The sequence below is a fragment of the Canis lupus genome, chromosome 11, assembly GCF_011100685.1.
Source record: "Canis lupus familiaris isolate Mischka breed German Shepherd chromosome 11, alternate assembly UU_Cfam_GSD_1.0, whole genome shotgun sequence".
In the NCBI taxonomy this organism is placed as follows: domain Eukaryota; kingdom Metazoa; phylum Chordata; class Mammalia; order Carnivora; family Canidae; genus Canis; species Canis lupus.
The window spans coordinates 61,738,817-61,764,772 of NC_049232.1; the positions used below are offsets into that span (position 1 = coordinate 61,738,817).

Sequence of the window (25,956 nt, forward strand, 5' to 3'; positions counted from 1 at the left end):
TAGCCTGGTAGAATCTGGAAGATCTTCATTAATGAAATAATAGGCTGGTTCTCAAGAAAGTAGAATGCATGCCATTTGGTCTTGCATTGAGAGAGGGAGAAGTAAGAGAAAAGACACTGAAGCAGGTTGCCTGAGTTTAAGGAACACTTTAGCTGCTACATTTAGCTAAATAGTGCTCTCTAACGGTGAGAAGGCTAGAAAAGCAGATTGCGACCAAATATAGAAGAACCTAAAATGCCAAGCTAAGCTTTATAGGCAATAAGGAAGTACTTGAAGATTTTAAAGTAGGAATATCAGACTTAGGTTTATCTGGTAACAGTGAACAAGATGAATTAGGTGGCAAAGAGAATTTCAGAAACTAGTAAAACCATCTTGAGTGCAGGTAAACAAAGAACCTTAATTTGCACAATTAAGCTGCAAAAGTATCTGTCTTTAGAGGAACAAGGTGGGAGGGATCATGTTTGACCTAGGATAGTAATAGCTGTTGTACTGCTTGCAAAAATGTTCTTAGGGTTGGAAGTCTAGAACGCTGCTATCAAGGAGCCCTCCTTATTTAACTTTTCTCTGAAATTTAAACTGCCACTCTTAATAGTTAAATCTGTTTGTTTTTTCTCCATGCTTTTCCTTTTATTTCTTTACTACTGGTAAGTTATAATTTTTTTGTTTTTTAAATGCAGTGATTCAGTATAATTGAAGTGTTCTCTTTGTCTTTGGGTTTTGATTTATTTTGTGTTTTTGAGATTTAGTGCAAGACATCATACTGTCCCATTTATCATATCATGTAATTTGATATAAGGAGAGGTTGACTCTTGTCCATTTTAGCAGGAGAAATGCTTATAATATTTGATATTATCCTCTGTAAGGATTTGGGCATATACTATTCTTTTTAAGAAGATCCAGAGAAAAAAAATACCTGCTGCTTATGAAAAGGTTATTTAGTTTTCATTAGAATAAGCATATTTTTGCCATTTTAAAATTTAAATTTAACTGCAAGAAATGTAAGCTCTATAATCTGTTACTTTTCTTGAGGTTTTTTTCCCCTTCCATTCTTTTGTTTTCCTTTTCATCTTTCTCATTTTGGCATTGTTTCTTATTTCAACTGTGTGTTCTTTGTATCAACTTTGTTGTCTGCATGATACTAGTGTTCAGCCTGCTTTATGTTGATGACTTCTTACATTTCAGTGTTTATAGTTGAAAACTCTTTAATGATAATTCAGATAAAATAATTAAAAATCTTTTCAAAGTTTCCTTTTATGATTTGTGATTTTGGTTTGTGAAACATTTATTACATAGAATATTTGTTTTCCCTTTTTTCCTGCTTATATAGAAGTGGCACACCATCCCCTAAACGGACATCTATAGGCTCCAGGCCACCAGCAGTAAGAGGCAGCAGAGATCGTTTTACTGGGGAGTCATACACAGTGCTGGGTAGGATAAACATAGCCTTCATTTTGTCAGTTAATATTAAAAGCATCATGGTCACACTGGTGGCCACTCCTGAGCTGGAGAGGCCTATGTATTGAATGAATATTTGCCAAGTTTTCTCCCTCTTGAAGCCTGATTACTTTTGGGAGGTTTCAAATTGTCTAATTATTGGTTTGTTTAAAACTTTACTTCATTTTACTTTGTATTTTAAGTATATGCATATCTTTTTAAAGAGATAATAAGGAATAAAAGTTTTAAAACCTTTTATAAATGAGAAAATTTAATAGGAAATATACAAGTAAAGTTATAGCAGATACTCTGCGTTTGTTGTCTGTGTTAATATGGTTATTTTTCTGAATCAGATTTTTTGTGCCATTCTGTGGGATAAGAGATAGGTAAAAATCTATGTAACTCATAAAGAAGAAGTAATAGTCAAATTTGCCTTTCTGATCTTTTGTAGGAGACACTGCTATTGAAAGTGGACAACATTACTGGGAGGTCAAGGCCCAGAAGGATTGTAAATCCTACAGCGTGGGAGTAGCATATAAGACTTTGGGGAAATTTGACCAATTAGGAAAGACAAACACTAGTTGGTGTATCCATGTCAACAACTGGCTACAAAACACATTTGCAGCAAAGCATAATAATAAAGTCAAAGCCTTGGATGTTGCTGTTCCTGAGAGAATAGGTGTATTTTGTGATTTTGATGGGGGTAAGTTTACTGATTTTCTCATAAGTCCTTTTGTCATAATTGCTTATATTTTAGTACTTTTCTTTGGTAATTGTCAATATGCAACTTCCATTAATATGGTGGTAATGGTGTCTTGACCTACCAGGATTTGATCACAAACATATGCAGCTCTAGAATTGACTGGAAGTGTGTGTGATGTTTGCCGGAAGCCTTAAACAACAGTCATCTGTAATATGCTTATAAGTCTGAAAGAATGGTTTTCTTAGTTTTAGTCTTAAGCATTAAAATTTTTTTCTATTTTAATTCTTTCCTGACCTTATTTTATTACCTATAAAGAGTTGTGGAGTCAGATTTTTCAAGTTGGAGTAGACCTTAGAAATTGCCCAAACCATGTGCCACACAGTAAAAAATACTTATTATGGTTGTCTCTGCAGGTAGTTGTCACTGCTGTGCTTGATGAGCTTTTTAATATGAAATTTAAAGCTTATTTCATTGTTGGACAGTACTTAGTAGTAGAAAGTTTTTCGATAATTGACTCACCTTGTTTTCTAATAACTTCTGAGATTACTGTCCTTAAATTTTGTCACCTGAAGAAACACCGAATTATGTTCCCTAATCCACATTCTTATGATAATACTTGTTAAAAAACTACTAACATTCTTCCCTTGCTCTTTTTCCAGACTATACATTCTCTGTATCATTAGCTATTCCTCTTACTCCTTTAATTTTTCCAAAACTTTATAAGCTGCTGTGGTTATTTTCTGTGTCAGCATATTTCTTAAGCATTGATTCTCAAAGTAGAACATGGAACTTCTGATCATCATGGACATGTGATTTGGCAACACAATTTCTAGTAATGTGACTTAATAGTACTGTTGGTCTATATTGAACTTATAGCCACACAATCCACTAGGTCTTTTTCATGGAGTTGCAGTCAGATTGTCTTTTTTCCCCCATGTGTTAGGCAGTTTGTTTGTTTGTTTGTTTGTTTATTTATTTATTTTTATGATAGTCACAGAGAGAGAGAGAGAGAGAGAGAGAGAGAGAGAGAGGCAGAGACACAGGCAGAGGGAGAAGCAGGCTCCATGCACCGGGAGCCTGATGTGGGATTCGATCCTGGGTCTCCAGGATCGTGCCCTGGGCCAAAGGCAGGCGCCAAACCGCTGCGCCACCCAGGGATCCCTGTTAGGCAGTTTAGTGTGTTCAAACTCAAAAGGAAAATACTACATTTGTCCTTAAGTTTCTTTTTCTCTTTTGTTTCAAATTTTTATTTTAATTCTAGGTAGTTAATATACAGTGTGATACTGATTTCAGGAGTAGAATTTAGTGATTCATCACATACATATAATGCCCCGTGCTCATCACAAGAGCCCTCCTTAATACTCATCACCCATTTTAGCCCATCCCCCATCTACCTCTCCTCTATCAACCCTCAGTTTTTTCTCTATAGTTAAGAGTCTCTTACGGTTTCACTGTCATAGAGTTGGCCAAGTTTTTTGAAAACTTTTGTTAAAGTCATCTAAAAAGTAACTTGATTTATCTTTTGTAAAATTTGCTTAAGCTTTTTGAATTAGGTACTTGATAAGTATCTTCACTACTATCATCAAAATATATATATATATTTTTTGAGAGAGAATGAATGAGCAGGGCAGACGGAGAGAGAGGGAGAGACTCTTAAGCAGGCACCATGCCCAGCACAGAACCCAATATGGCGCTCAGTCTCATGACCCCGAGATCATGACCTGAGCCAAAATCAAGAGTCAGATGCTTAAACGACTGAGCCTCCCAGGCATTCATATAAAAATTTTGAAGATGTGACTATTAAGTTAGGGAACAAAACTAATTCCCTAGATACTTCTTTCCAAGTTGACACTTTGAGCTAATAAAACCCTATTTTGTCATTTTAAGTAACATTATGTCCAAATAATTTGCTGAGCCTTCAACCTAGTTACTCAAAAGAAAAAAGTTAACTTTGGCTTGGTTTAATTTTAGTGATATGTTAGTTTTGCTGCATTCTTTTTTACCTACTCACTTTGAATCAAATAAATAATTCTCCTCAGGACATATATACACATTTTATTCTTTTTCAACTCTCAAGATAGCTCGCTCTTACCCTTTTCTGTCTCTTTTCTCATACTTCATGGTTCTTCAAAGATAGTAGTGAGAAATGTAATTGCTAGCCAGAACATAGGGTACAGGAAAGAGTTGTTAATGTAGGATGGGATCAGATTCTGAGGGCCTTGACAAATAATGATAGGCTGTCTTTTTTAGTGAGGGAAAGGAGTTTCTGGGCATTTTAGAAAACTATAGTCATATATGATGGTAATCTAGTTTTAGAAATATTGGAGAGTATGTGGTTAAATATGAAAAAGATTGCAAATATAGGGTAAGACTTTTCAGGAGTCAGTCTTTAAACAGTGTAGGCAGGACCATATTTATTTATTAAGTATTATATTCTTATTGCCTGACAAGTGCTTTTTACATAGCAAGCTCTTAATAAGTTCTGGTTCAGTGATTAGTATTAACAAGGGCCTGAGCAGTATGGAATCAAGAGGAATGGATTTGATAGTGAGTACTAGGAGAAGTTACAGGGCTCAATAACTAAATATGGATTGGAGGGTAAACAAAGAGCAGTTGAAAATGACTGAGATTCCAGCCAGTGTGGTCAAGAGGATGGTATGTGATCAGAAGCATGGGAACATAGTCCTGGAGAAAGATGAGATGCCATCAGGACAACCATGTGGCACAGCTGGCTAATACTTAGAAATTCAATGGTAGAACTCTGAAGACTAGAGCTGAAGCTGAAAGTTAGACACGGCATCACAGAGTGGCTACTGAAGATCTCACAGATTGCTCTACTGTTTACTAACTTTGTGAGCATAGTTTGGCTAATGTTTTGAGGTAATGTATATAAAGAACCCAGTGCTTTAATGGTAGACATAAATAATAGTTTCTCTTCTTTGTTTTGTGGTAGCTGAGTCATTAAGAGAACATTGTAGAGAGACAACAGAGCCTGGACAAGTGCCTACATTCAGAGTAGGAGAAAAGGAGACAGGAGGTATCCTCAGGGTTAGAGATATGGAGAAGTCATGGGATAGAATTTCAAGAAGTGGTAATAGATGTAAGGAGGCCATCAGATTGGATAGTTAAGTGGTTAGAAAGACAGTAATTTTAGTTGCATGATCATGTTGAAAGACTGTGAGGGTATTTTAAAAATTAGAATAGCTGAAGCAGTGGGATGCCTGGGTGGCTCAGTGGTTGAGCATCTACCTTCATCTCAGGGCATGATCCTGGGGTCCCGGGATCAAGTCCCATATTGGGCTCCTTGCATGGGACTTGCTTATCCTTTCTCTCTCTCTCTCTCTCTCTCTCTGACTCTCTCTGTGTCTCTCATGAATAAGTAAGTAAAACCTTAAAAAAAATTTAAAAGCTGAAGCAGTGATAATTATGATTTCAGAGACTGAAATGAGTATGGCTTCAAGTGGTTAGAAGACAAGGTTTGATAGAGTAAGCCTTAAATGAAGATAGGAATTGCATAGCGAAGCTGGTTATAGCAAGAATGGGAAGAAATAGCCCGGTTTTTACTGAGTTAAGAAAACCATTTGTTAAATAATGATAAAGTAAAGAAACAGTTTATAGTTGAGTAAGTAGAATAGTGCCAGATTATGGAAGCACTATGGAGATCTTGAAAATCAGGAAAAAAAATTAGATTTTGGCTTTTCCTTAGCATGTGTACTAATTTTCTAGTGAGAATTTCTGAGTCCAGTCTGTATAATTTGTAACCAAAAAAAAGTGCCAAAATATGTATTAAGTTACTACTTTTACCCATGATTTTGTGTTAGATTTAATAAAATGTTTTTGTATAATAAGGCTTTTTTTTTCCCGTTTTAGGTCAACTTTCTTTCTATGATGCAAGCTCAAAACAGTTGTTGTATTCCTTTAAGACAAAATTTACTCAGCCGGTACTACCTGGTTTCATGGTTAGTACTTAATTTATATTTTCTTTGGCTTGGCAACTTTAAGGAGAAAAATCTGTGCTATATATTTGGGGAAGCCAAATACCTTATTTTTTTCTTTATATTCTTCCTTCTTTCCCTAATCTATCTCTCCCAAATCTGTGATTGTCTCTATATTTTTGGTATTTTTATTGAAGTAAATATTATTACATAAAAGTATTATAAGAATGCAGTTTGATGAATCTTTATAGGACTGCACACATTTTTGTAACAAGTGTCTAGATCAAGAAATGGAACATTATTAGAACCTCATTATCAGAACCACTTTGTGCCTATTTCTAGCCCCTAGGATCAACTGGCAAAGTGGCTACTATCTTGAGTTTTAATACCATAAATTCATTTTGTCTCCTTTCCAACTTTGTATAAATCATACAATATCTTTTTGGTTCAGCATTATGTTTGTGAGATTTATCCATGTTCTATGTGGTGATAGTTTATTCATTCTTACATAGTTTTCCATTATATTTATATGTATTGTTTTCCATTAGATGAGTATTTCATCATTTATATATCCATTGGGTTCTTGAGTGGTTTACATACTGATATATGTATTGCAAATTTCTCTTTCACTCTGGCTTTCCTTTCCCCTGTCTTATTGGTATCTTTTGATGAACAAAAGTTGTTAATTTTAATGTTGCTCAATTTATTAAGATAAAAACTTATGGTTTGCACTTTTGTGTTCTATTTAAGAAGTCATTTTCACCCCCCCAAGGTTATGAAAATACTCTTGTTTTCTTGCAAAGCTTTTTAAAAGATTTTATTTATTCATGAGAGAGATACATAGAGAAAGGCAGAAGACAGAGGCAGAGGGAGAAATAGATTCCCTGAAGGGAGCCAGATGCAGGACTCAATCCCAGGATCACGACCTGGGCCAAAGGGAGACGCTTAACCCCTGAGCCATCCAGGTGCCTCAAAGATCCTTTTTCTGTTGCAGTATGGTGTCACCTTTATAAAATATTAGATGAGTCTATGTGTGGTAGGCAGACACATACATAGACACACATACATAATTTGAGGACTACTCCATTTCAGGTTGATTTATACAAGAAAAGGTCATGATTCTACACAAAATGTGGTTTGAGTTTTTTTTTAATTAAGATGTTACTGCTTCTTCTTATCCTTTATCCTTTGTATTTGTAGTTTGGGCTACTGTGGGGAGTTCTGCAGTACAGTTGAGATCCTCAGTATTCTGGCTTAAGTTGGGTGCTACTTCTACAATCAGAACGGTATATTTCCAATGCAGAGCTTGTAGAAAGTTTTGTATGTGTGATCTTCATCATTATCCTGACTGCAGCTTCTAACTATGAAGAGAACATATTTAAGGTGTATGTGGGGCTAAAACAGTACTTTTAAATCTCACAATTGATAATGATAATTTATTTACCTTGGGTACCCTAAAATCTTAAATTTAAAAGTCCTAATAACTTTGGTTTTTCATTAAAAGTAAAAGGGATCAGTGAATAAAGTTATTGTTCATAGAAAAATACTTAGGTATTTAGAAAAAAGGTTATTATTACTTTGCCAGAAACCTCTGCTGTATTATGTTTTTGGCTGTTTTTCCAAATAGGTCAATCAGGAACAAATTTTTTTAGCATATGAAACTCAAAGTAATTTTTTCCCTGTGTCTCAGAGGGTAGATTTCATGTTTGAGTCTATCTCACATAGATATAGAGTGAGTTTATTGCTTTCCGTTCCAAATAGTTAAACCATGATTTATTAGTAAATGTTGAAAGATGCTTTAGGAAATGTATCTTCAAACTGGTTGGAATTATTTTTTTCTTTCATTGAAGGCTGTATTACTAGGTAACTTACATTTTTTGTGTACAAGATTAATTTTCTTTTTAAAAGTAAGCTTACTGAGGTTAATGTATAGGAGTGTACAGTTCTTTGGGACTTGACAGATGCATATAGTTGTGTAACACCACCGTAATCAAGACCTCAAACATTTCTATCACCCTAGAAAAGTCATTCCTTTGTTGTGGACTTCTCTGATCATACCTATCCCTGGCAGTCACTAACCAGGTTTTACTCTACAGTTTTTGCCTTTTCTAGAATATTACAGAAAAGGGATTGTATGGTATGTAGACTTTTGATTCTGTAGCATAATACATTTGAAATTCATCGATGTTGTGTTTATCAGTAGCCTTTCTTTCTTACTGGTGAGGAGTGTGTGTTTAATTGTTGACTATGTATGTATGTACCAAACATTATCCACTCACCAGCTGAAGGACTTTTGGATTCTTTACAGTTTTTGGCAATTTTGAATAAAGGCACTATATACATTTGCAAGTGGGTTTTGTGTGAATATTCATTGTCATTTCTCTTGGGCAAATACCTAGGAGTGAGGGTGTTAGATCACATTGAAAGTTGATGTTTATCTTTAAAAGAAGCTACTGAATTGTTTTTTCCAAAGTGGCTGTATGACTTTTGCATTCCTACTAGAAATATATGAAAGTTCACCACATCCTTGCCACTATTTGATATTGTCAGATATTTTATTGGTCAGCAATTGTAATAGGCATGTAATGGTATTTCATTGGGGTTTCAAATTTTCCTAAGGACAAATGACGTTGAGCATTTTTCATGTGCTTATTTGCCATTTGTATTTCTTTGGTGAAGTGTATACTATTTGTTCATTTTTTATTGGGTTTTCTCATTAATGAGTTTTAAGCTTTCTTTATGTATAATAGATATGAGTCCCTTAGCAAATAACTGTTTTGCAAATATTTTCTCCCAGTTTGGCTTTTCTCATTTTCTGAACATTTTGAAGAGAAGGTTTTCATTTTAATGAAGTCCTATTTATCCATTTTTTTTCTTTTATAGATCATGCTTTGCCTAACTCAAGGTTACAAAGATACTTTCTTTTGCATTCTTCCTAAAGTTTTACAGTTTTACGTTTTACATTTAGGCCTGCGATCCATTTTGAGTTATTTTTTTGTATATGGTACCAGGTCTGATTTTTTGCATATGGATTCCAAGTGTTCCAGTACCACTTTGAAAAAGACTAATCTTTCTTCATTGACTTGCCCTTGCACCTTTGTGCTCGATGTTCCAAGTAAATATGTTTGTTAATCACTTAAATAATTTACAAAAAAGTAATATAGTGATTTTATGATCACAGAGCTGCTTTTGTATGTTGGGAGTTATCATTACTGAACATGCTAGTTTTAAAAATTTGGATTGTTAATCATACAGCTATAAACTTCACATGTCAATAAATTCTTTGGTACAGTACTGTAGTCACTTAGTAAATATTGAACACTTTAGGATATAATTGAAGGTGGGAATACTTCAACAGTTTCTAGGTCCCTTGTCTCAAGCTATGTCTACTACAAACCAGGCACTTATGATAATTTAAATGATCCATTCTCACATATTTTAAATCTTTTGAGTCTGTTCCAAATCAGTTATTGTTCATCTTATTGAATGATACTTACTCTGTTTACAAGCAAAGCAGTTTCATCTTTCATGAACTTATTCACATTCATGATAATAGACTATGGCAATGTGGTATATGTGGATATTGCCATTTGCATTTTTCTCAGAAGTCCTTAAAGAATTGTAAAGAGTTCTTACTATTAACAAGTTAGGGAAAAAATAACGGATTTTACTGTTAACACAGGAACATTAGATTCCTATAGTCTCAGGCCACACCTCATTATCATAATCTAAAGAAATAATTGGGATAAGGAAATTGGCTCTTTTTGCACTTCTCTTATTGTGAAGTTTAGCATCATTAATAATAGCCAATATCTTTGGCTATTAATCCTAAAAAGTTAATCTCTAAATCTCTACAGCTCTTAGTTTCTTCTCTTACATGCACTTCCAGTGTGTTCTTCTACCGTAAAGACTCCCTCTCGCCTCTGTGGTTCTAAGACTCTTGAGTTAGCCTTTCCAACATCCCCTCAGTTCACATATGAAGGTTATCAGTTTGGAGCTTGTTCACTTGTTCACATAAGTGGCATTTTGCGTTTCAAATGGAACTTTAAGGATCACCTAAGTTCTAATTTGATTTGAAATCTAACTGAAGCTTTGTTTCACCTTTTCGTAGGTTTGGTGTGGTGGACTTTCTTTGAATACTGGGATGCAGGTGCCAAGTGCTGTGAGAACACTTCAGAAAAGTGAAAATGGCATGACGGGTTCAGCTAGCAGCCTCAACAATGTTACTCAGTAATGCTTACTCAGAATATGTTTACCCCCTTTTTGATTGGGTGGCCTTTTCTGTGCAGTTACTAATCCCAGAAATTTCTGAGTGGTGGAAATCAGGTTTGCTACACTCTGCTTTAAGGCCTGGAATGTATTAGCATTAAGCATCTAGTACAAAATACTCACAGGAACCTACTGTGCAGGATCATCAAGCAAGCAGATACCACACAAGAAACTGATGTTTTAAAGAGTAAATGGGAAGAAAGGCAGTGTTAAAATAGTTATATAAAACTCATTTTTTTGTGTGTTTCTTGGGTTACTTTGGCTCTTCTGATATGTTTAGTTACATATGGTAGCCCTAGGACCTGAGAGGAAAGCGTTAAATTTTGTTGTCTTTCCTCTATACTTTATCTCATCACACTGTTACTAGGTTCATACACTGAAGCTTTAAAAAAAAAAAAAAAAAAAAGGTCTTCTAAGGTTTTCTAAAAATTGAAATAATTGGTTCAGGATGCTAGAATGGCTTTCTTACAATGGTTTGTTTTTCTCCTTTTAAATAAGTTTGAGTTTTGCTAAATTATCCTCTTTTGTTTACTGACTAGATTGTGTGTCATTTTCTCTTTTCTGAATGTCGTGATATTTCTCTTATGGTTAAAACTCAAAATAGAGTGAATAGGAAGAGTTTCTAGACATAGTTGCTTAAAAATCACCAATACTAAAAAAATAAAAAATAAATAAAAAAATCACCAATACTTTAGTTTTTACCAGCTGCACTAACAGCGGCAAAGGGATATGCTTTGTATGTTGCCTTGTTTAAGTAGACTTCTTTTCACTCCATCATTTTGGATGATGGATAAAATTTTTAAAAGCTTTCTATTTTCTGATTTTGTTGTCTAATTCAATACTACCTTTAATAGTTATCTTGGTAAAATTCCCACTTGAATTTGATAATAATTGATAACTATACTGATTTTTAATATTTTAAGTAGGAATGAAATTTTATTAAAGTTATACATTAGGTAGAAAAACCTACACCATTTATGTTTCATCTCAGAAGGCTAGGTTATAAAGGAAGGTGCCTGAAACTATACTGAAGTCATTAATGTCTGGTTTTTAGTAAGATTTGGAAGGGTTTAAACAAATGTTTTGAAAAAAGGTCTACATATCTCTTTCACTTACTTGCCACATGAATTTTTCAAACATAACTATTCAGATGTTATTTTTCTTTTAATCCTTTTGCAACATTCGTTTATTTCCTAAAGGGGTATAATTCTTCCAAAAATTATCATAGACAAATCTTTCCCAAACTTAGGGAAAATGTGTTAAACATAAAACACATGGTTATTGAGCAGAACGTATCTATTATTTAAAGGTTGGTTAAAATTTGTTATACAAGTTCTTTGAGCCAAACTGAAAGTTGTGATTACAGTATTTAAGGATTCTTTGAGCATTTTGAGTGGTCTCTGGATTTTTACTTTCTCATGTTGACTTTCATTCTAATTTTAAGTATATTGTGCTAGCAAACTTCTCCCAAGAAGTGATTGTTGCTGCTTACAGCTGAGTTGTCTATTATAGAAAGGCCTGTTGAATAGGTATAGTGGATTCTCTCCTATTAAAGTTTACTGCTTACTGTTAGGATGTTTTGTTCATTGGTAAAACAAACCTAAATGAGAAAATTCCTTTGAACTGGCTATTATTTTTCTAGAAGACATTTATATCTTCTCTAGTGTCTCATGACATATTGGTACTTTTAAAGACCAATGCAGTTGGGAGAATGAAGTATGTCAATAGATATCCTTTTGATTCTCCAAACAAAGTAGAATTTTGGGTTTTGTTCTTCTTAAAGATCTTCAAAAAATTGTTTGGACGTTCTTTTCCTTACAATGGGGTTATTCTAGGAACTAAGGAAACAGGCAGTTAAAATTATCTTTCATAGAGTCAAATCTGAAAGCAGTGAGTGGAATGGCTTTCTGCGAACATTTACACGTGTATATTTTAGCAAAAATGACACACAAAATGCCAGATGTTCTTGTATAAAATTTTTTACTATTACGTCTTACATAATTGTGTCTTCTCTTTAATTCAGTGCCTTCTTCCTCTAAGCGTGCTCTTGCTCCATGCCCCATGCAGTGTCAACTGATATTTAAGCCAGAGACCATTATGTTATACTGGTTAGGGCCTTCTATTTGCAGGGGTGTGGAGAAGAGGAAATATTAATCAGGGGCTGGAGGAGTGCATATGATTCTTTCCTGTGCTCATGCCATCATTTGAAAACTTTCATATAAAATTTTCTAATATTCATTTGGAAAATTCATTTGAAGTAATAACAGTTATGACTTCATTATAAGAATCTGAGATTACCCTCTTACTGTGCTTCTTCTTAAAGGTCTCTATTAAGAACAAAATGTGTAGGGTTTTAAGTTTATATGTGTTAAACTGGAAAAGTTTGCCACCTTCATTTTCAAAATAGAAAATAATCAACTGTAGTGCCTATTTAAAAAGTCTCACATTAAGGTAACTAAATATATAACATTTTCATTTGAATTAAAAAATATTGAGCCTTTTTGCTTAATTCAATGCATTATGGGAAGGCAGTATACCCTTTCAGATGTTCTTTATTAGTTTATTTACTCTTTGTTGTGACAGGTCAAACATGATTGCTTTCTGTAAAAGAAATGCATGAGAGGTTGACGGTAATGGATGTATCATAGGTATAAAAAATTGTTTTATAAAAACATGCGTTCAGTATTGCATTTCTCTTTTAGCAGTTGAATCCCAAACCAGTTTTGGTAAACTGGATAAAGGAATGAAGGAATTGCCTTAAGCACTTTAGAATAAGAATTTTTTCACAATTGATTTTGATTATTTGGGCTTACCATGTCACATACATCTTTAACTTGGTAAATATGTATATATCAAGCATTTAATAACTGAGCGCACATAGCAATTTAATATACAGTAATTCTTTGAATGTTCCAGGTGTAGGTAAACAAATTGATAGTATTAGAAGTGTGCCTGTCTGTACATGGGTTTTATTGATGGCATCTGTAACATGTTGACAAACCCAGCCACTGTACAGCTAGACTTGGCCTACTTAGTTCTGCAAAGAGTAATTTTTTCCCATATTATCATCTAAAGAAACACATTGGCTTGGTTTTGTTTACTCATTTGTTGAATTAAAGTATAAACAGTATCATGTATAATTTGAATTTTTTGTAACTGATTCTTGGGTGGTACAAATAATAAAAGTAAATAATTTGTAATGAAAGTTTAATTAAGCTAACATACTCCATTTCATTACTTACCTAGAATGATTAGTTTTTCTCTGTACTTCTAAAATTATAGTTATTTTTTGTTTCTTTTGAAAACATGGAAAAAGTTGGAAAAGGATATACATGGAAGATGATTATTTCAGAGTATTAATTTTGGAAGAGGACACTGTAGACTTCTTAGTATAAAATATGGTGGATTCCAGGCTAAAAATACTAAGAAGTTTATTTTCAAATTATCGTAATTCTTATTTTTTTTATCGTAGTTCTTTTTTAAAAACCCCATATTTTTAAGATCAATGTCCATTCATCAGCTAATTCATGCAGCAGATATTTAAGTGTCTGTGATATGGGCAGCCATGCTTTGTATTTAGATTTCCACAATTAGTGAAGTTTGATTTATTGTGCATATAGTTTTACTACCTTTTTGAGTAGTGTGACAAAATTTGTATCTTAAAAACAATGTTTTGCTAATAAGTCAAATTTTAAAAAGTAAATTTGTTATAGTTTATAAAAAATTCAAATTAACTGCTTATAATATGGCTTACTTTTATATAGTCACATAAAATGGGTCTAGAAAACTTTCTTCCTTGATTTTATTTTAAACTGGATATATTCTCTTAGGGAAGTGTATAGTCAGCATACATTTACTCAATACCCAAGTAACCATAAAGTTATTTGCTATTTTTAACCAAAATGTACATTTCATAATGCTGGTACTGAAACGTTATACTAGATCATGAATGTTTCTTTAATCACTACAGAACGATTACCTCATGTTCAGTATAATTTTAGTTTTCTGTGTATTTTACAGTATTCACATTATCCAAATATTTGTGACCTGATATGCTTTGCTACCTGGAATATTTGATTAATGTAAATACAGCTTTTTGAGTAGTTTGGAGTTTAAATGGACTGTATTTGGTATATGATGCTTTTATTGAAAAGATATTGTTGGACTTGTCATATAAAGGTTAGTACTGGCTTATAAATAAATAATAGATTGCCATAGTACTTTTCTCCTCAGAGTACCCAATTATTAAATTAAAACAGTATTTGTTATTTCTGGGTCAATATAAGGTAATCACTTTTGATTCATAATCATTTGACCTATGTTTAAACATATTTTCTTATAATGATATCCATTCACTATAAGTTGGTCTTTGGGAATGGACATGTAAGGACTTCACAGTATGTAGGGCAGAAGGTGGGTGAATGTGTTTGCTTTGGCTTGGAGTTTTCATAAGTTTGGACTAGTTTTAAAATTAAGTCAAATTATGATTGGTAAAAGGCCTTTTTATTAGTACTGGAAATTTTTGGAGAGCCTAAGGGCTATAAGAACGCATATATATTTTTTAACATTTTCAATATCTCTAAGGTACCAAAGCACAGAGTCTAATTTACCATTTAAGGGAGACTCTTTAAAATCAAATTTATAACTAATTCATACTATAAGATATGTAATAGTTAAAGTTTTAGATCAATCTACATTAAAAACCACAATCTTTAAGATTTCTGGATATGATATAAAAAGTATTTTGGTTTCATTTCTTTTGAAGTAATTAATTTAAAATTAATCACCATAGTTCTACCATATACTAACTAGGCCTATGACCTCTACATAAATCATTTCTCATCTTTGGGCCTCCACTGCCTTACATAAAATAATTGTAACTTGTTTGTCTTTTCTCACATGTGTGAGAATTTGTGAGAAATAAAATGAAATGGAGTATGTGAAATTGCTTCAACACCATAAAATGCTATATAAATGTGTAAGGTATTATTTTCAGTTAATAATGGATTTAAGTGTTGGGATAGTTCCAGATGCTCTTTCATTTAATAAAGCATGTGCTTAAAGTGGTATGACCAGGACTTCAAAAAAAAAAAAAAACAAAAAACAAACAAACAAAAACAAACCTTCCTGATTAAAATGCCCTTTACATTCTTTATTTTCTGCATGACCTGTGGCCTTTTTGTGTTTTTCACATCAAGCTTATTACTCTATATATCAAGACTTTGTACAATTGTAAACGTCTCTCACAGCATTAGTGTGTCAGTGTAGAATAGTAGCATAAATAAATGATTTAAGCTATGTTTCCATTCAGGCATTTGCACTTTCAATTTATGACTGCTCAGTGCCACAATACAGAGTGAATTTAGCCCAAATAATTATTTCCAAACAACCAAATGATTCAGTAGTTTTTTGTCATGGGATAAATGATATTAGGTGTATGTGCCCACTTAACATTTGACAACTTTAGTTGCATTAACAAATATGAAGCATTTCAAAACTTTGCTAACCTGAGTATCATTTAGTATCTCTCCTAACATTTTGTTTTTGCTTTAAATTGGATTTATAGGTTATCTTGATCTATAGCTTATTTGTTATGTCTGTCATCTGGACATGGTTTTGCTATGCAGTTCTGATAATAAAAATTCTGATTCCTCAGGTTTAACCTTTAAGTTATGGAGAACATTAATGAACTACTTAAAGTGTACTCAGTTCTGCAAACTAGTGTTTTAATAAGCATATTGCCTCATTATCCTTGGAAACGAGACAAAGCCTTTTAAACTTTAACTAGAAACTTCTTAACTTTAAAATAGAGTATGCAAAGTGGAGTAACTTGTATGTTGAAATGATTGTATGTTCTGTATAGAATGACCAAGTTAAGTTCTTACAAAAGCACCTGGAATATCTCATCTAAAAATTAAACATTTTTCTGCTTTCTTTTGCTTCAGTGCTTGCATTTTTACCAACTTTCATTAACTATCTACAATGTGCTGTTGGGAATGAGAAGATAAAAAAGCCCCCACAAGCTTATATTTTAGAGCAGTGCTGTTCAACAGAATTTTATGCAGTGATGGGAAGTTCAATATTCGTGCTGTCCAACATGGTAGCCAGGAGCCACAGGCAGCTCTCGAGCACTGTAAATATGACTAGTTCAGCTAAGAAACTGAATTTTTTATTGTAATTCATTTAAATGTAAAGAGCCACATCTTACTACTCCCTACAGTTTTGTACAGTGCAGCTATAAATGAAAGATGAAACATGCTATAATATAAATCCAGGACTTAGTTTCTGTCTTTGAAGCTTGTCACATCTTGGGTTACATTTTGGCAGATTGTAGCTAAAAGAGTCAGAACCAGAATCTAAGCCTTTTTAAAATGTGTTTCCTAACTTGAAATTGGTTTAGGAGAAAAAAGAAAACCAATCAATGACTAAATGAGACCAGAGCTCTGAACTATGGTTATTTTCACCAAAAGAAGAATGAAGGGAGACTGGATCCTCTTGAGTCATAGGGAGAGAAGTGTGACATAGATACTGAGAAACCAGTACCCTCCTATAGAAGATGAAGTGGAGAACAGTTTAGCAATATTAAATACACATACCTTTGAACAGCTAATTCCATTTATTGGTATTTGTCATACATACAAATAAGCCAGTACTCATTATAGCTTTACAAGAGCAAAATACAAGCAACCTGTCAATTGAAGAAAAGATAGGCTACCAGAATTCCAAAGACTCCCCTTTTCTAACTTGCTGCACTAATAAGATAACATTGTTACATACTTTTCTAGATATAATCTGCATGCCCTTTCCCAATAAATTTTAAAAATATGTAGACTATCATGGGGGTTGGTTTCCTCAATTAGAGTCCTTTCCATGAATATCAGTCCTTCTGTGCCTGTCTGAATCTCTGTGGGATAAGAACTCGGAAATCGAGTGCACTCTACTTCTGTCCCAAGTGTTTCCCTTACTAAACCGTATTTTACATTTACACTGCATGGGATTAGTAGTATGTTTATGCCCCTTTTGCACAAGGTCACCACAATGATTAGAATATGGTGCTTCCAAGTAACCCTACACACCTGTTCCAGAATATGCTACTAATGGAAGGGTACTCATGATATGAAATGGAAAGAGCAAGTCTAACAGTATGTATGGTGTGACACATGGGGGTATATGCGCACCTAGACTTGGGCAAGAGGGATCCCTGCCCTGATCCTCATACTGGCTGTGCCTCTTCACGGAATGAAGAAGAACCCAAAGGATTGCACCCACTTGGAAATTCATGCTCCCCTATCCACTATGCATCAGACAGCCAGAACCCCATAATTCCCTGCCTGACCAGCCCAAAGCTTGATTCCAGAACAGATGCAGGCCTCTTTGTGAAATCATCCTGAAGACAGACTGTGCTACAGTCACACACACCTTAACACTTAAAGGAGTGGCAGTTCGTGATGGATGGGGCTTAGATATCAGACTGGGGTGTCCACGTGCATGCATACCAGGACTCTTGTGGTAAGCTGAAACTAGAAATAAAAGGAGACAGACCAGGGCCTTGTGAGGACAGGCCGACCTAGCTGTGCTCACACTTTACAGTATATGTCTGAGAATTCCAAATTTGATCCTAAATTTCTGTTTTTGAGAAGGAATATTTGCCAAGGTAGAGGATACATACTTATTTGATGGTTCTTTACTTAGTACTTAAAATATGTCAGTTAGACTCCATTTGTACTCTTGCCCCAGGACCCAGAATGTTAGGGTGGGCCAAGATGTAATCCCATAGCAGAGTAATGTTTTTAAAAGACTTTTAAAAATATTTATTAGTGTATTTGACAGGGAGAGCAAGCACAAACAGGAGCAGCAGGCAGAGGGAGAGGGAGAAGCCGGCTTCCCACTGAGCAAAGAGCTCGATGCAGTGCTTGATCCCAGGACCCTGGGATCATGACTTGAGCTAAAAGCAGATGCTTAACCAACTGAACCACCCAAGTGCCCCTAAAATATTTTTTTTAAGATTTTTTTTTTTCATTAATTAGAGCACGAGTGAGGAGAGGTAGAGCAGACAAGCTGACTCCCAGTGAATAGGGAGGCAGATGTGGGACTTGATCCCAGGACCCCAAGATCATGATCTGAGCTAAAAGCAAATGCTCAACTGACTGAGCTCCCAGGCACTCCTACCTACATCTGTAATTTTTAAAAGATCTTTGGGGTGCCTGAGTGGCTCAGTTAAGCGTCCAACTCTTGATTTCAGCTCCAGTCATGATCTCAGGGTCATGGAATTGAGCCCCAAGTTGAGCTCTGAGTTCAGGGAGTCAGCTTGAGATTCTCTTCCCCAACCCCCCTCACGTGCACATGTGCACTCTCTTTAAATCTTTTAATAAAAAGATACATCTTTGCCTATAATAAAGACTGCTTTTACCCATTCTTGTACCCTTTGTCCAACTGGATTGGCTGACCAAGTTAAAGCATACTGACTGGGCTTCTCTGGTATGCTAGAGAAGTACTGCTTCCACCAGTTGAGTTGTGTTTACATCCTGTTAGCTGTTTGTTCCCAAACTTGTTTACGCTAGTGTCAGTCATTTTAATTATAGAATTTAAATATGACCTAAACCAATGATACACGAATATGAAAAATTCTAAGTTGAGGGAAACCTTAAAGATAGCTAAAAAATAAGTCACTGACAAGACAGTCGTGTCCAAGATAATTGTAAATGATAGGGGAGGACTGCAAAAACAAAATCTCAAAAATATAGGCTCTCTGACTTGATTGCTTCACTTGTTTAAGTTCTTGGTCCACTTAAAAAAAATAAAGTAGGAATAGTAGATGATGCATTGTGCTTTTAGTTTATGTGGGAGAAATAGAAGCTCCAATCAGTTGATGTGTATTTTAAAAGATCTTCGCTCAAAAGATTGCCAATGTAATCCTCACTTTAACTGCTGTTTTTTGTTTTTTAGGTCTATATGGAAAAAGATTTGTTATGTATTTGAAAAGTATTTACTTCTAAGAACCTGATGATAATTTTTCCCTTTTCTTGTTCATTTTTATGATCGCTTTCAAATATACAGAGGGAGAGGCTATTAATGAGCACTTTATGCTCATCACAGATTTATCAGTTACTAAAATTTTGCCATGTCTGTATCATCTTTTAAAAAGCTTTTTAAAATTTCGCCTATAAGCATTGCAGTATGTGTCGATGATGACTTAGTCTTTTAAACACAGCCACATTGTGTTAACATTCTTAGCAAAATTAACAGCACTTCCTTAATATAATCTAATGGCTCTGTTCATATAAAAATTTTGTCTCAAAATTTATTTTTTTTTAAGAGTGAGGGCATGCATTCAGAGGCAGAGGGAAAGGATCTCAAGCAGACTCTACACTAAACAGGGAGCCTGATACAGGCTCAGTCCCACAATGCTAAGATCATCACCTGAGCCTAAATCAAGAGTCTCACGCTCATCCAACTGAGCCACCCAGGTGCCCCTCAAAATGTCTTTTTATGGTTGTTTTCTTCAAATCAGGATACAGGCAAGGTCTACACACTGCCTTTGGTTTTAGGTCTCTGATTTTGTGGTAGTTCTCTCCCTCCCTCCTCTTTAAATTCCATTGATATACTGGGGCCTTTACCTCTTAGAATATCATACATTCTGAATTTGGCTGATTGCTTCTGTACATACCCTTTGTTAAATCTAGAGTTTTGATTAAATAAGTGCAGGTTCAATTTTTAGGCAAGAATCCTTCGCAAGTGGTGGTGTGTACTTTCTGCTGCATCACATCATGGCATACAGAGTGTCTCACCCCAGATCAATCATAAGATTGATCAGCGGGGTGGGTTCAGGTGGTGTCAGCCTAATCCACTTATTAATAAGTTCCCCATCAAAAAAATAATATAAAGTTAAAAAGTTCCTCATCAATATTTCACCTAAATTTTAACATCTATTGATAAATGTTGTTCCATATTTCATCATGAGTAGCAAAATGGTAATTGTTCTTTAATTCATTTATTAGCTAGAATTCTAATTAGCATGTTGGCTAACAGTTCATGCAAGAAAGGATAAATGCTTGATGTTTTTCCTTCATCAAGTTTTACAATAGAGATTTGGTGCCCTGGCAATCTTCAAGTTATGACTAGTGTGCTTCTCATTTTTAAGAAATTATAAAATCAAGAATTTTTATCTGTAGTGTTTCAATCAATAAGTTACTCATTTTGATGCTCACATTTTCCCATCTTTGGTCTGCCAAGTTAGCACTCGTGTCCAGTGATCCCTTTAACCTTCCTTTGGGTGTTCTCTTTTTTATGAATCTACCAACTACTAGTTCTAAGTATACAGAACTAGTTTTTTTTTTTTTTTTTTTTTTAACAGAACTAGTTCTTAAGTAATAAGAGGACTTGGACAAAATAAGTTTGTATGTACACGGAAAATTTCTAAAAGGAAAAATAAACTGGTATTATAGGAAATGCGGGGGGGTAAAAAAGAAAAAAAAAACCATTATATGATGTTCCAAAAAAACAGAGTTTAGAAAACTCAGATATATAAAAGTATTTTCAGTTTTTACGATGGACTGATAATAGTAATCTTTGTATAAACAAAATTTACAGTATTTAGTGCTTTATACAAAATTGACGTCAAAATCGATACATATCTGATTCTTACCAATCCTTTGGATTTCACTGTGAAGTTAAGAAAACCAGGGCCGGGGGCAGCCCGGGCGGCTCAGCGGCTTAGCGCCGCCCTCAGCCCAGGGCGTGACCCCGGAGTCCCAGGATCGAGTCCCGCGTCGGGCTCCCTGCACGGAGCCTGCTTCTCCCTCTGCCTGTGTCTCCGCCTCTCTCTGCCCGCCTCCTTCTCTCTTTCTCTGTGCGTGTCTCATGAGTAAATAAATAAAATATTAAAAGAAAAAAGAAGACCAGAGCCGGGACTGTATGCGTGTGTACTTCCCCCTGGAGCTTGGATGTCCTGCATCTCCACCTCCTGAGCAAGAACAGGCTATTTCCCACTACATCCCCGTCTCACCTGATGGATGGTCCCCAGACCAGAATTCAGGGAGTTACTCTGAATCCCTTTGCATAGCACACGCGCTATAAAACAAACAACAAACAAAAAAAACACCACCTCCTCGTTTTATCTGAAATCCGCATCTTTAGCATCCTACACTGTACCTGGCAAGCTCACACTCTTAGCAGCACAGCTCGGCTGGGGCCTCTGCGGTCCTTGCTGCAGCTCCAGGCCTCAGGTCGCCTCAGCGTGCCGAGCGATGAGATGGCAACAGGCAGGAGAGCTTCAGGGATCGGGGAGGCCGCGGCCGGAGCTGCGGACGCGCCGACGCCCGGGGCAGTGCCGCGCGGTGGTCTCCGACGACGACCGGAGCAGCCACGGCCCTGCGCTTGACGGCACCTTTTGCAGCGGTTGCTGGGAACGCCGTAAAGCGGAGTTGCCGCCGCTGTTGGGTGAGGTAAGGTGTGGGAGACGCCGCGGGGCCGCGGGGGGGCGGGGGGTGCGCCTTCAGACGTCATCGCTGGCCGGTCGGATGCGCTCCCCGTGCATCCCCAGCATTCCGGGCACCTGCTTCCCCGCAGCGGCCGGGGCGGGACAGCCCCGCCCACGCCCCTGAGCGGGTCCGCGGGGAAGAGCCGCATCCGGGGACAGGCGCGGTTTGGGGGGGCGACCGAGACCCTCGTAGGACTTTGCTCGGGGTGGCGACGTTGGAGCAGGGTCGTGAGAGCCGTGTCGGGATTGGCGGGAGCACCGCGCTGGGGGTGAGTGGCGGCGAGCGCGGCGGGCCGTGGGGCGGCGGGTGCGGGGGCGCGGACGCACGGAGAGCCGCCGGCCTGGGGCAGCCCCGCGGGCGGGTAGGGCCGTGGCGGGAGGGGCGGGGGGGGCGGGGACCTCGACGCCTCCCGCAGCGCGGCCGCTTCCTCGGGCGGTGGGAGGGAGGGACGACTCCGTTAACCATCTCTCTCTCATCCTGATGCTTTCCCGGTGGGCTCAACGGGAGCCTAGGAGTGGGGAGCAGCCTTCTCTTCTGACATGGGAGAGGGAGAGAGCTGATGGAGAATAAAATTGTTAATCTCGAATTTGCTGGATTTGAGGCGTAGGAAGTAGACTTGGAAATACAGGCAGATGGAGTGCGTACATTGGGAACTTAAATAGTAAGTTGTCTCTCAGAGGGTGGTAGTTAAAGATCTTGAAATAAATTTGCTTTGAGGAATAGACTTTTTTTTTTTTGAGATTTACTTATTTATTTATTTATGAGAGACACACAGAAAGAGAGGCAGAGACACAGGCAGAGGGAGAAGCAGGCTCCATGCAGGGAGCCCGACGTCGGGACTCGATCCCGGGTCTCCAGGATCGCGCCCTGGGCCAAAGGCAGGCGCCAAACCGCTGAGCCACCGAGGGATCCCCCGAAGGGTAGATTTTTAGAGTGACTAGAGGATGTGCCCATGGGTGGGAGGCTGGAGAAATGATTGAAGGAGACGTCTGGCCCTGAGCGGTGAGCAAGGATCTCTTAAAAGATTACATGTAGTCACTCATAGTAGATTGTTGAGGCCAACATTGTTATCATAATAATGTAATGGCATTTGCAGCAGATACTAAACACCCGTTTCTAGGAACCCTGGCGGAAAATAATTCAAATAAATGTAATTTTTCTCTGCCTTTCTAATTGCTCAGAAATAATAACATTTACATGTTTGTTCAACAGGTATAGATGTGTTTCAGGCACTGCTAGGTGCTAAGATGAACAAGGTAGATATTGTTCTGATTATTGCTGCATCTAAGGGCCTTAGCTTCTAGGTCAGTGCTTTTCAAATTTATTTAGTTTTTTTTTTTTTTATTGGGAGTTCAATTTGCCAACATACAGCATAACACCCAGTGCTCATCCCCCCAAGTGCCCCCCTCAGTGCCCGTCACCCAGTCACCCCAACCCCCCGCCCACCTCCCCTTGTTCGTTTCCCAGAGTTAGGGGAATTTTAACATACATAGGAAATCACCTGAGGATTTTGTTAAAGTGCGGATTCTAAATCAGTAGGTCTATAGTAGAGTCGTTGTGTTATTTTTTTGACAAACTAATGGCGATGCTGATATTGCTGGTCTCAGGACCATCCTTTTAAGTAGCAATGATCTAGATCCTGTCTAGCAAATGTGGCAGCTATTAAACCACTACTACCCATCATCTGTTTTTATTAATAATTTCAATGCCTTTATGAAAATAAGGTATGATCATTATAACAATATTGGGACAGTACAGAACAGTACAGTATAAAGAACAGTGTAAAAAATCATTCCACTTTCCCCACCTAGATATTATTGATATTTTGGTGAATATCCATCCAGGTTTTATATGTGTACATGTGTTCATACTTTATATATTGTCTTAATATTTGATACATTTTGAGCCCTGTGTTTTATTCTGTTAGCCATATAGTTTTACTAAGTACAGTACCCAAGCATCAACCAAGCAGTTAAGAACTTGCATTCTTGAGGGGAAGACTGCTCAGTTAAAAATACTGTGGTTTAATACCATTCTGTTACTCAAAAAATAGGAAGATATTAACATAATCAAAGCTTATAACATGTGTGAGCTGTAGTAAATGAGTATTTTTAAATTGATTCAGAGGGACGCCTCAGTGGCTTAGCGGTTTGGTGTCTGCCTTCAGCCCCGGGGCGTGATCCTGGAGTCTTAGGATCCAGTCCCACATCCGGCTCCCTGCCTGGTGTCTGCCTTTCTCTCTGCCTGTGTCTCTGCCTCTCTCTCTCTCTGCGTCTCTCATGAATAAATAAATTTAAAAAAATTGATTCAGACTTTTTGAAGTTTTTTAAAAAAATTTAAAAAATATTTGAAAGTCAATTGATGTTCACATAGGATAAATAGAAAAAAATACCTTCACTCCACCCAACCCAAAGACAAACAGTGTTCTTACCGTGGAGTGTATGCTAACTAAGGTAGCTCTTAAATGACCTCAAGGAATAGCTTATATAATTAATGTTTGGGATCAAAAGAAATCCTTGGTTCATCAAGTTTCTGCTGCTTTCAAAATAACCATAATCTTCTGTGGTTATACATACCCTATAGTCTTGTGACAGGGAACTGCTAGCAGCTTGCCCAGTGTCTAGTGCAGAGGACTCAGCAATATTTGTGAAGTTAATGAAGGAATGAGTGAATGAAGTAGCAAACCCAGCCCACCTGTGTGACATAAACTCTGGCTATCACTCTTCACCTGCAGATGCTTGAATTCACAGCTCATCTCAAATTCTTTTGTACTCTTCTAGCCACACAGAGCTCTTCTATAAAAAGTTGCTTTTTAAGTCTGTGTGCTTAAATTCTGTGAAAGAATTTGGAATTCGGAATACCGTGGGATAAAGAAAGATGCATAATAGCCTCTTGTCTCAAGGAACTGTAATTTAAGACTAACTGCAAAAATAGTACAGATGTACAGTGCTGTGGGAATATAAGGGAGGGAGACTTTAATTGTGTGAGAGTGGAGGGAATTATTAGTAGACCTTTAAAATGGCTTATTAATTATTGCTAGCATTACTGTATACTCTGTTCTAGGTGCTATTCAGTGCTTTACATGCATTAATTTGTTCAGTCCTCAGAACAGCCTTGTGAGTCAAGTACAATTTATAAATCCACTTTAAAGATGGGGGCATAGAGACATTAAGTAACCTGGCCAAAGTCCTACGAGTTTCAAGTGGCAGAGCAGGATTTGGAGACAGCAGTCTGTTTTCAGTACTCTTAACTACTTGATAGGCAGCAAGAGGGGCAGGGAGGTGGGGGGAGAAAGCATTGTAGATAGAAGGAATAGCATAAGCTAAGGCACCTAGGTGAGACAGTACTGTATCAGAGGATTTACATAAAAGAATAGTACAATGGGGATCCCTGGGTCGCTCAGCGGTTTGGCGCCTGCCTCCGGCCCAGGTAGTGATCCTGGAGTCCTGGGATCCAGTTCCACGTCGGGCTCTCTGCATGGAGCCTGCTTCTCCCTCTGTCTACATCTCCGCCTCTCTCTCTATGTGTGTCTCTGATGAATAAGTAAAATCTTAAAAAAAAAAAAAATAGTACGAAATAAGCCATAGAAGGTCTTAATGTAGAGAAAGTGATACAAAGAGGTACACTTGATATAAATTTGACTTTGACCCCTAAGTTGGGTATTTTGAGGAAATATTTGGAATGGAGTACCGTGGGATATTCTACTACCAGTTGGTAGTAGGATATTCATGTAGGAGGCTTTCTCTCTAGGCAGAGGTAATAAGACCTTTAAATTAGGTTAATTATAGTGCAAGTGGAAGAGAAATGGCAGCTTTTAGAGGCACTGAGAAGAATATACACAGTTTGACTCATTAGATATAGAGTTAGAACCACAAAACTATTTTGTTTTGAATATAAAAGATGGAGAATATAGGTATACTATTAACGGAATATAGTGGTCAAGTCATGGAAGAAATCTAGGGTGAAGGCAGACCATGATTTGTTTAGATGCTAATGGAATGTTCAAGAAGACATATCTAGCAGTCAGCTGGAATATTTGTAAGTAGTACTAAGCCAATAGCTTATGGCAAGTGTATCTAATAAAATGATTAAGAGCAAGAGAATGTAAAGAGAACTTCATCTAGATTTTATAGCC

General features: G+C 36.6%; 3 protein-coding genes and 1 long non-coding RNA gene across 11 annotated transcripts in view; 2 read left to right on the forward strand and 2 right to left on the reverse strand.

Annotated features, from left to right (window-relative positions):
• The window catches only part of LOC119873961, a 70,855-nt gene extending 60,602 nt beyond the window's left edge, over positions 1-10,253 (reverse strand). The window contains exon 1 of the long non-coding RNA XR_005367088.1: positions 9,950-10,253. This is a non-coding gene — a long non-coding RNA (uncharacterized LOC119873961). The remainder of the gene's footprint in view (positions 1-9,949) is intronic.
• FSD1L (fibronectin type III and SPRY domain containing 1 like) overlaps positions 1-16,611 on the forward strand; it is a 72,699-nt gene extending 56,088 nt beyond the window's left edge. For 4 of the 8 annotated variants that reach the window (XM_038553007.1, XM_038553010.1, XM_038553011.1 and 1 more), the window contains 5 exons: positions 1,328-1,428; positions 1,886-2,137; positions 6,008-6,096; positions 10,184-10,302; positions 14,362-16,275. In XM_038553007.1, the coding sequence (XP_038408935.1) occupies positions 1,328-1,428; positions 1,886-2,137; positions 6,008-6,096; positions 10,184-10,302; positions 14,362-14,392 (592 nt within the window). In that variant the 3' untranslated portion in view covers positions 14,393-16,275. The other 4 variants (XM_038553009.1, XM_038553012.1, XR_005367087.1 and 1 more) reach the window with 3 other exon arrangements.
• Positions 16,612-20,660: 4,049 nt separating this feature from the next.
• LOC119873960 (translation initiation factor IF-2-like) lies at positions 20,661-22,116 on the reverse strand. Its single transcript, XM_038553016.1, has 2 exons — positions 21,493-22,116; positions 20,661-21,411 (listed from the first exon to the last, which is right to left on the reverse strand). The coding sequence occupies exon 1, from the start codon at positions 21,967-21,969 to the stop codon at positions 21,502-21,504; it is 468 nt and encodes a 155-aa protein (XP_038408944.1). The 5' UTR covers positions 21,970-22,116; the 3' UTR covers positions 20,661-21,411; positions 21,493-21,501.
• Positions 21,816-25,956, forward strand: part of FKTN (fukutin) — a 75,338-nt gene continuing 71,197 nt past the window's right edge. The window contains exon 1 of the mRNA XM_038553014.1: positions 21,816-22,089. The gene's annotated coding sequence lies outside the window, so the exon portion shown is untranslated. The remainder of the gene's footprint in view (positions 22,090-25,956) is intronic.

Excerpts from the sequence above, each read along its gene's own strand:
- LOC119873960 (XM_038553016.1), bottom strand. The coding sequence starts at position 21,969 with ATGCGGCTCTTCCCCGCGGACCCGCTCAGGGGCGTGGGCGGGGCTGTC.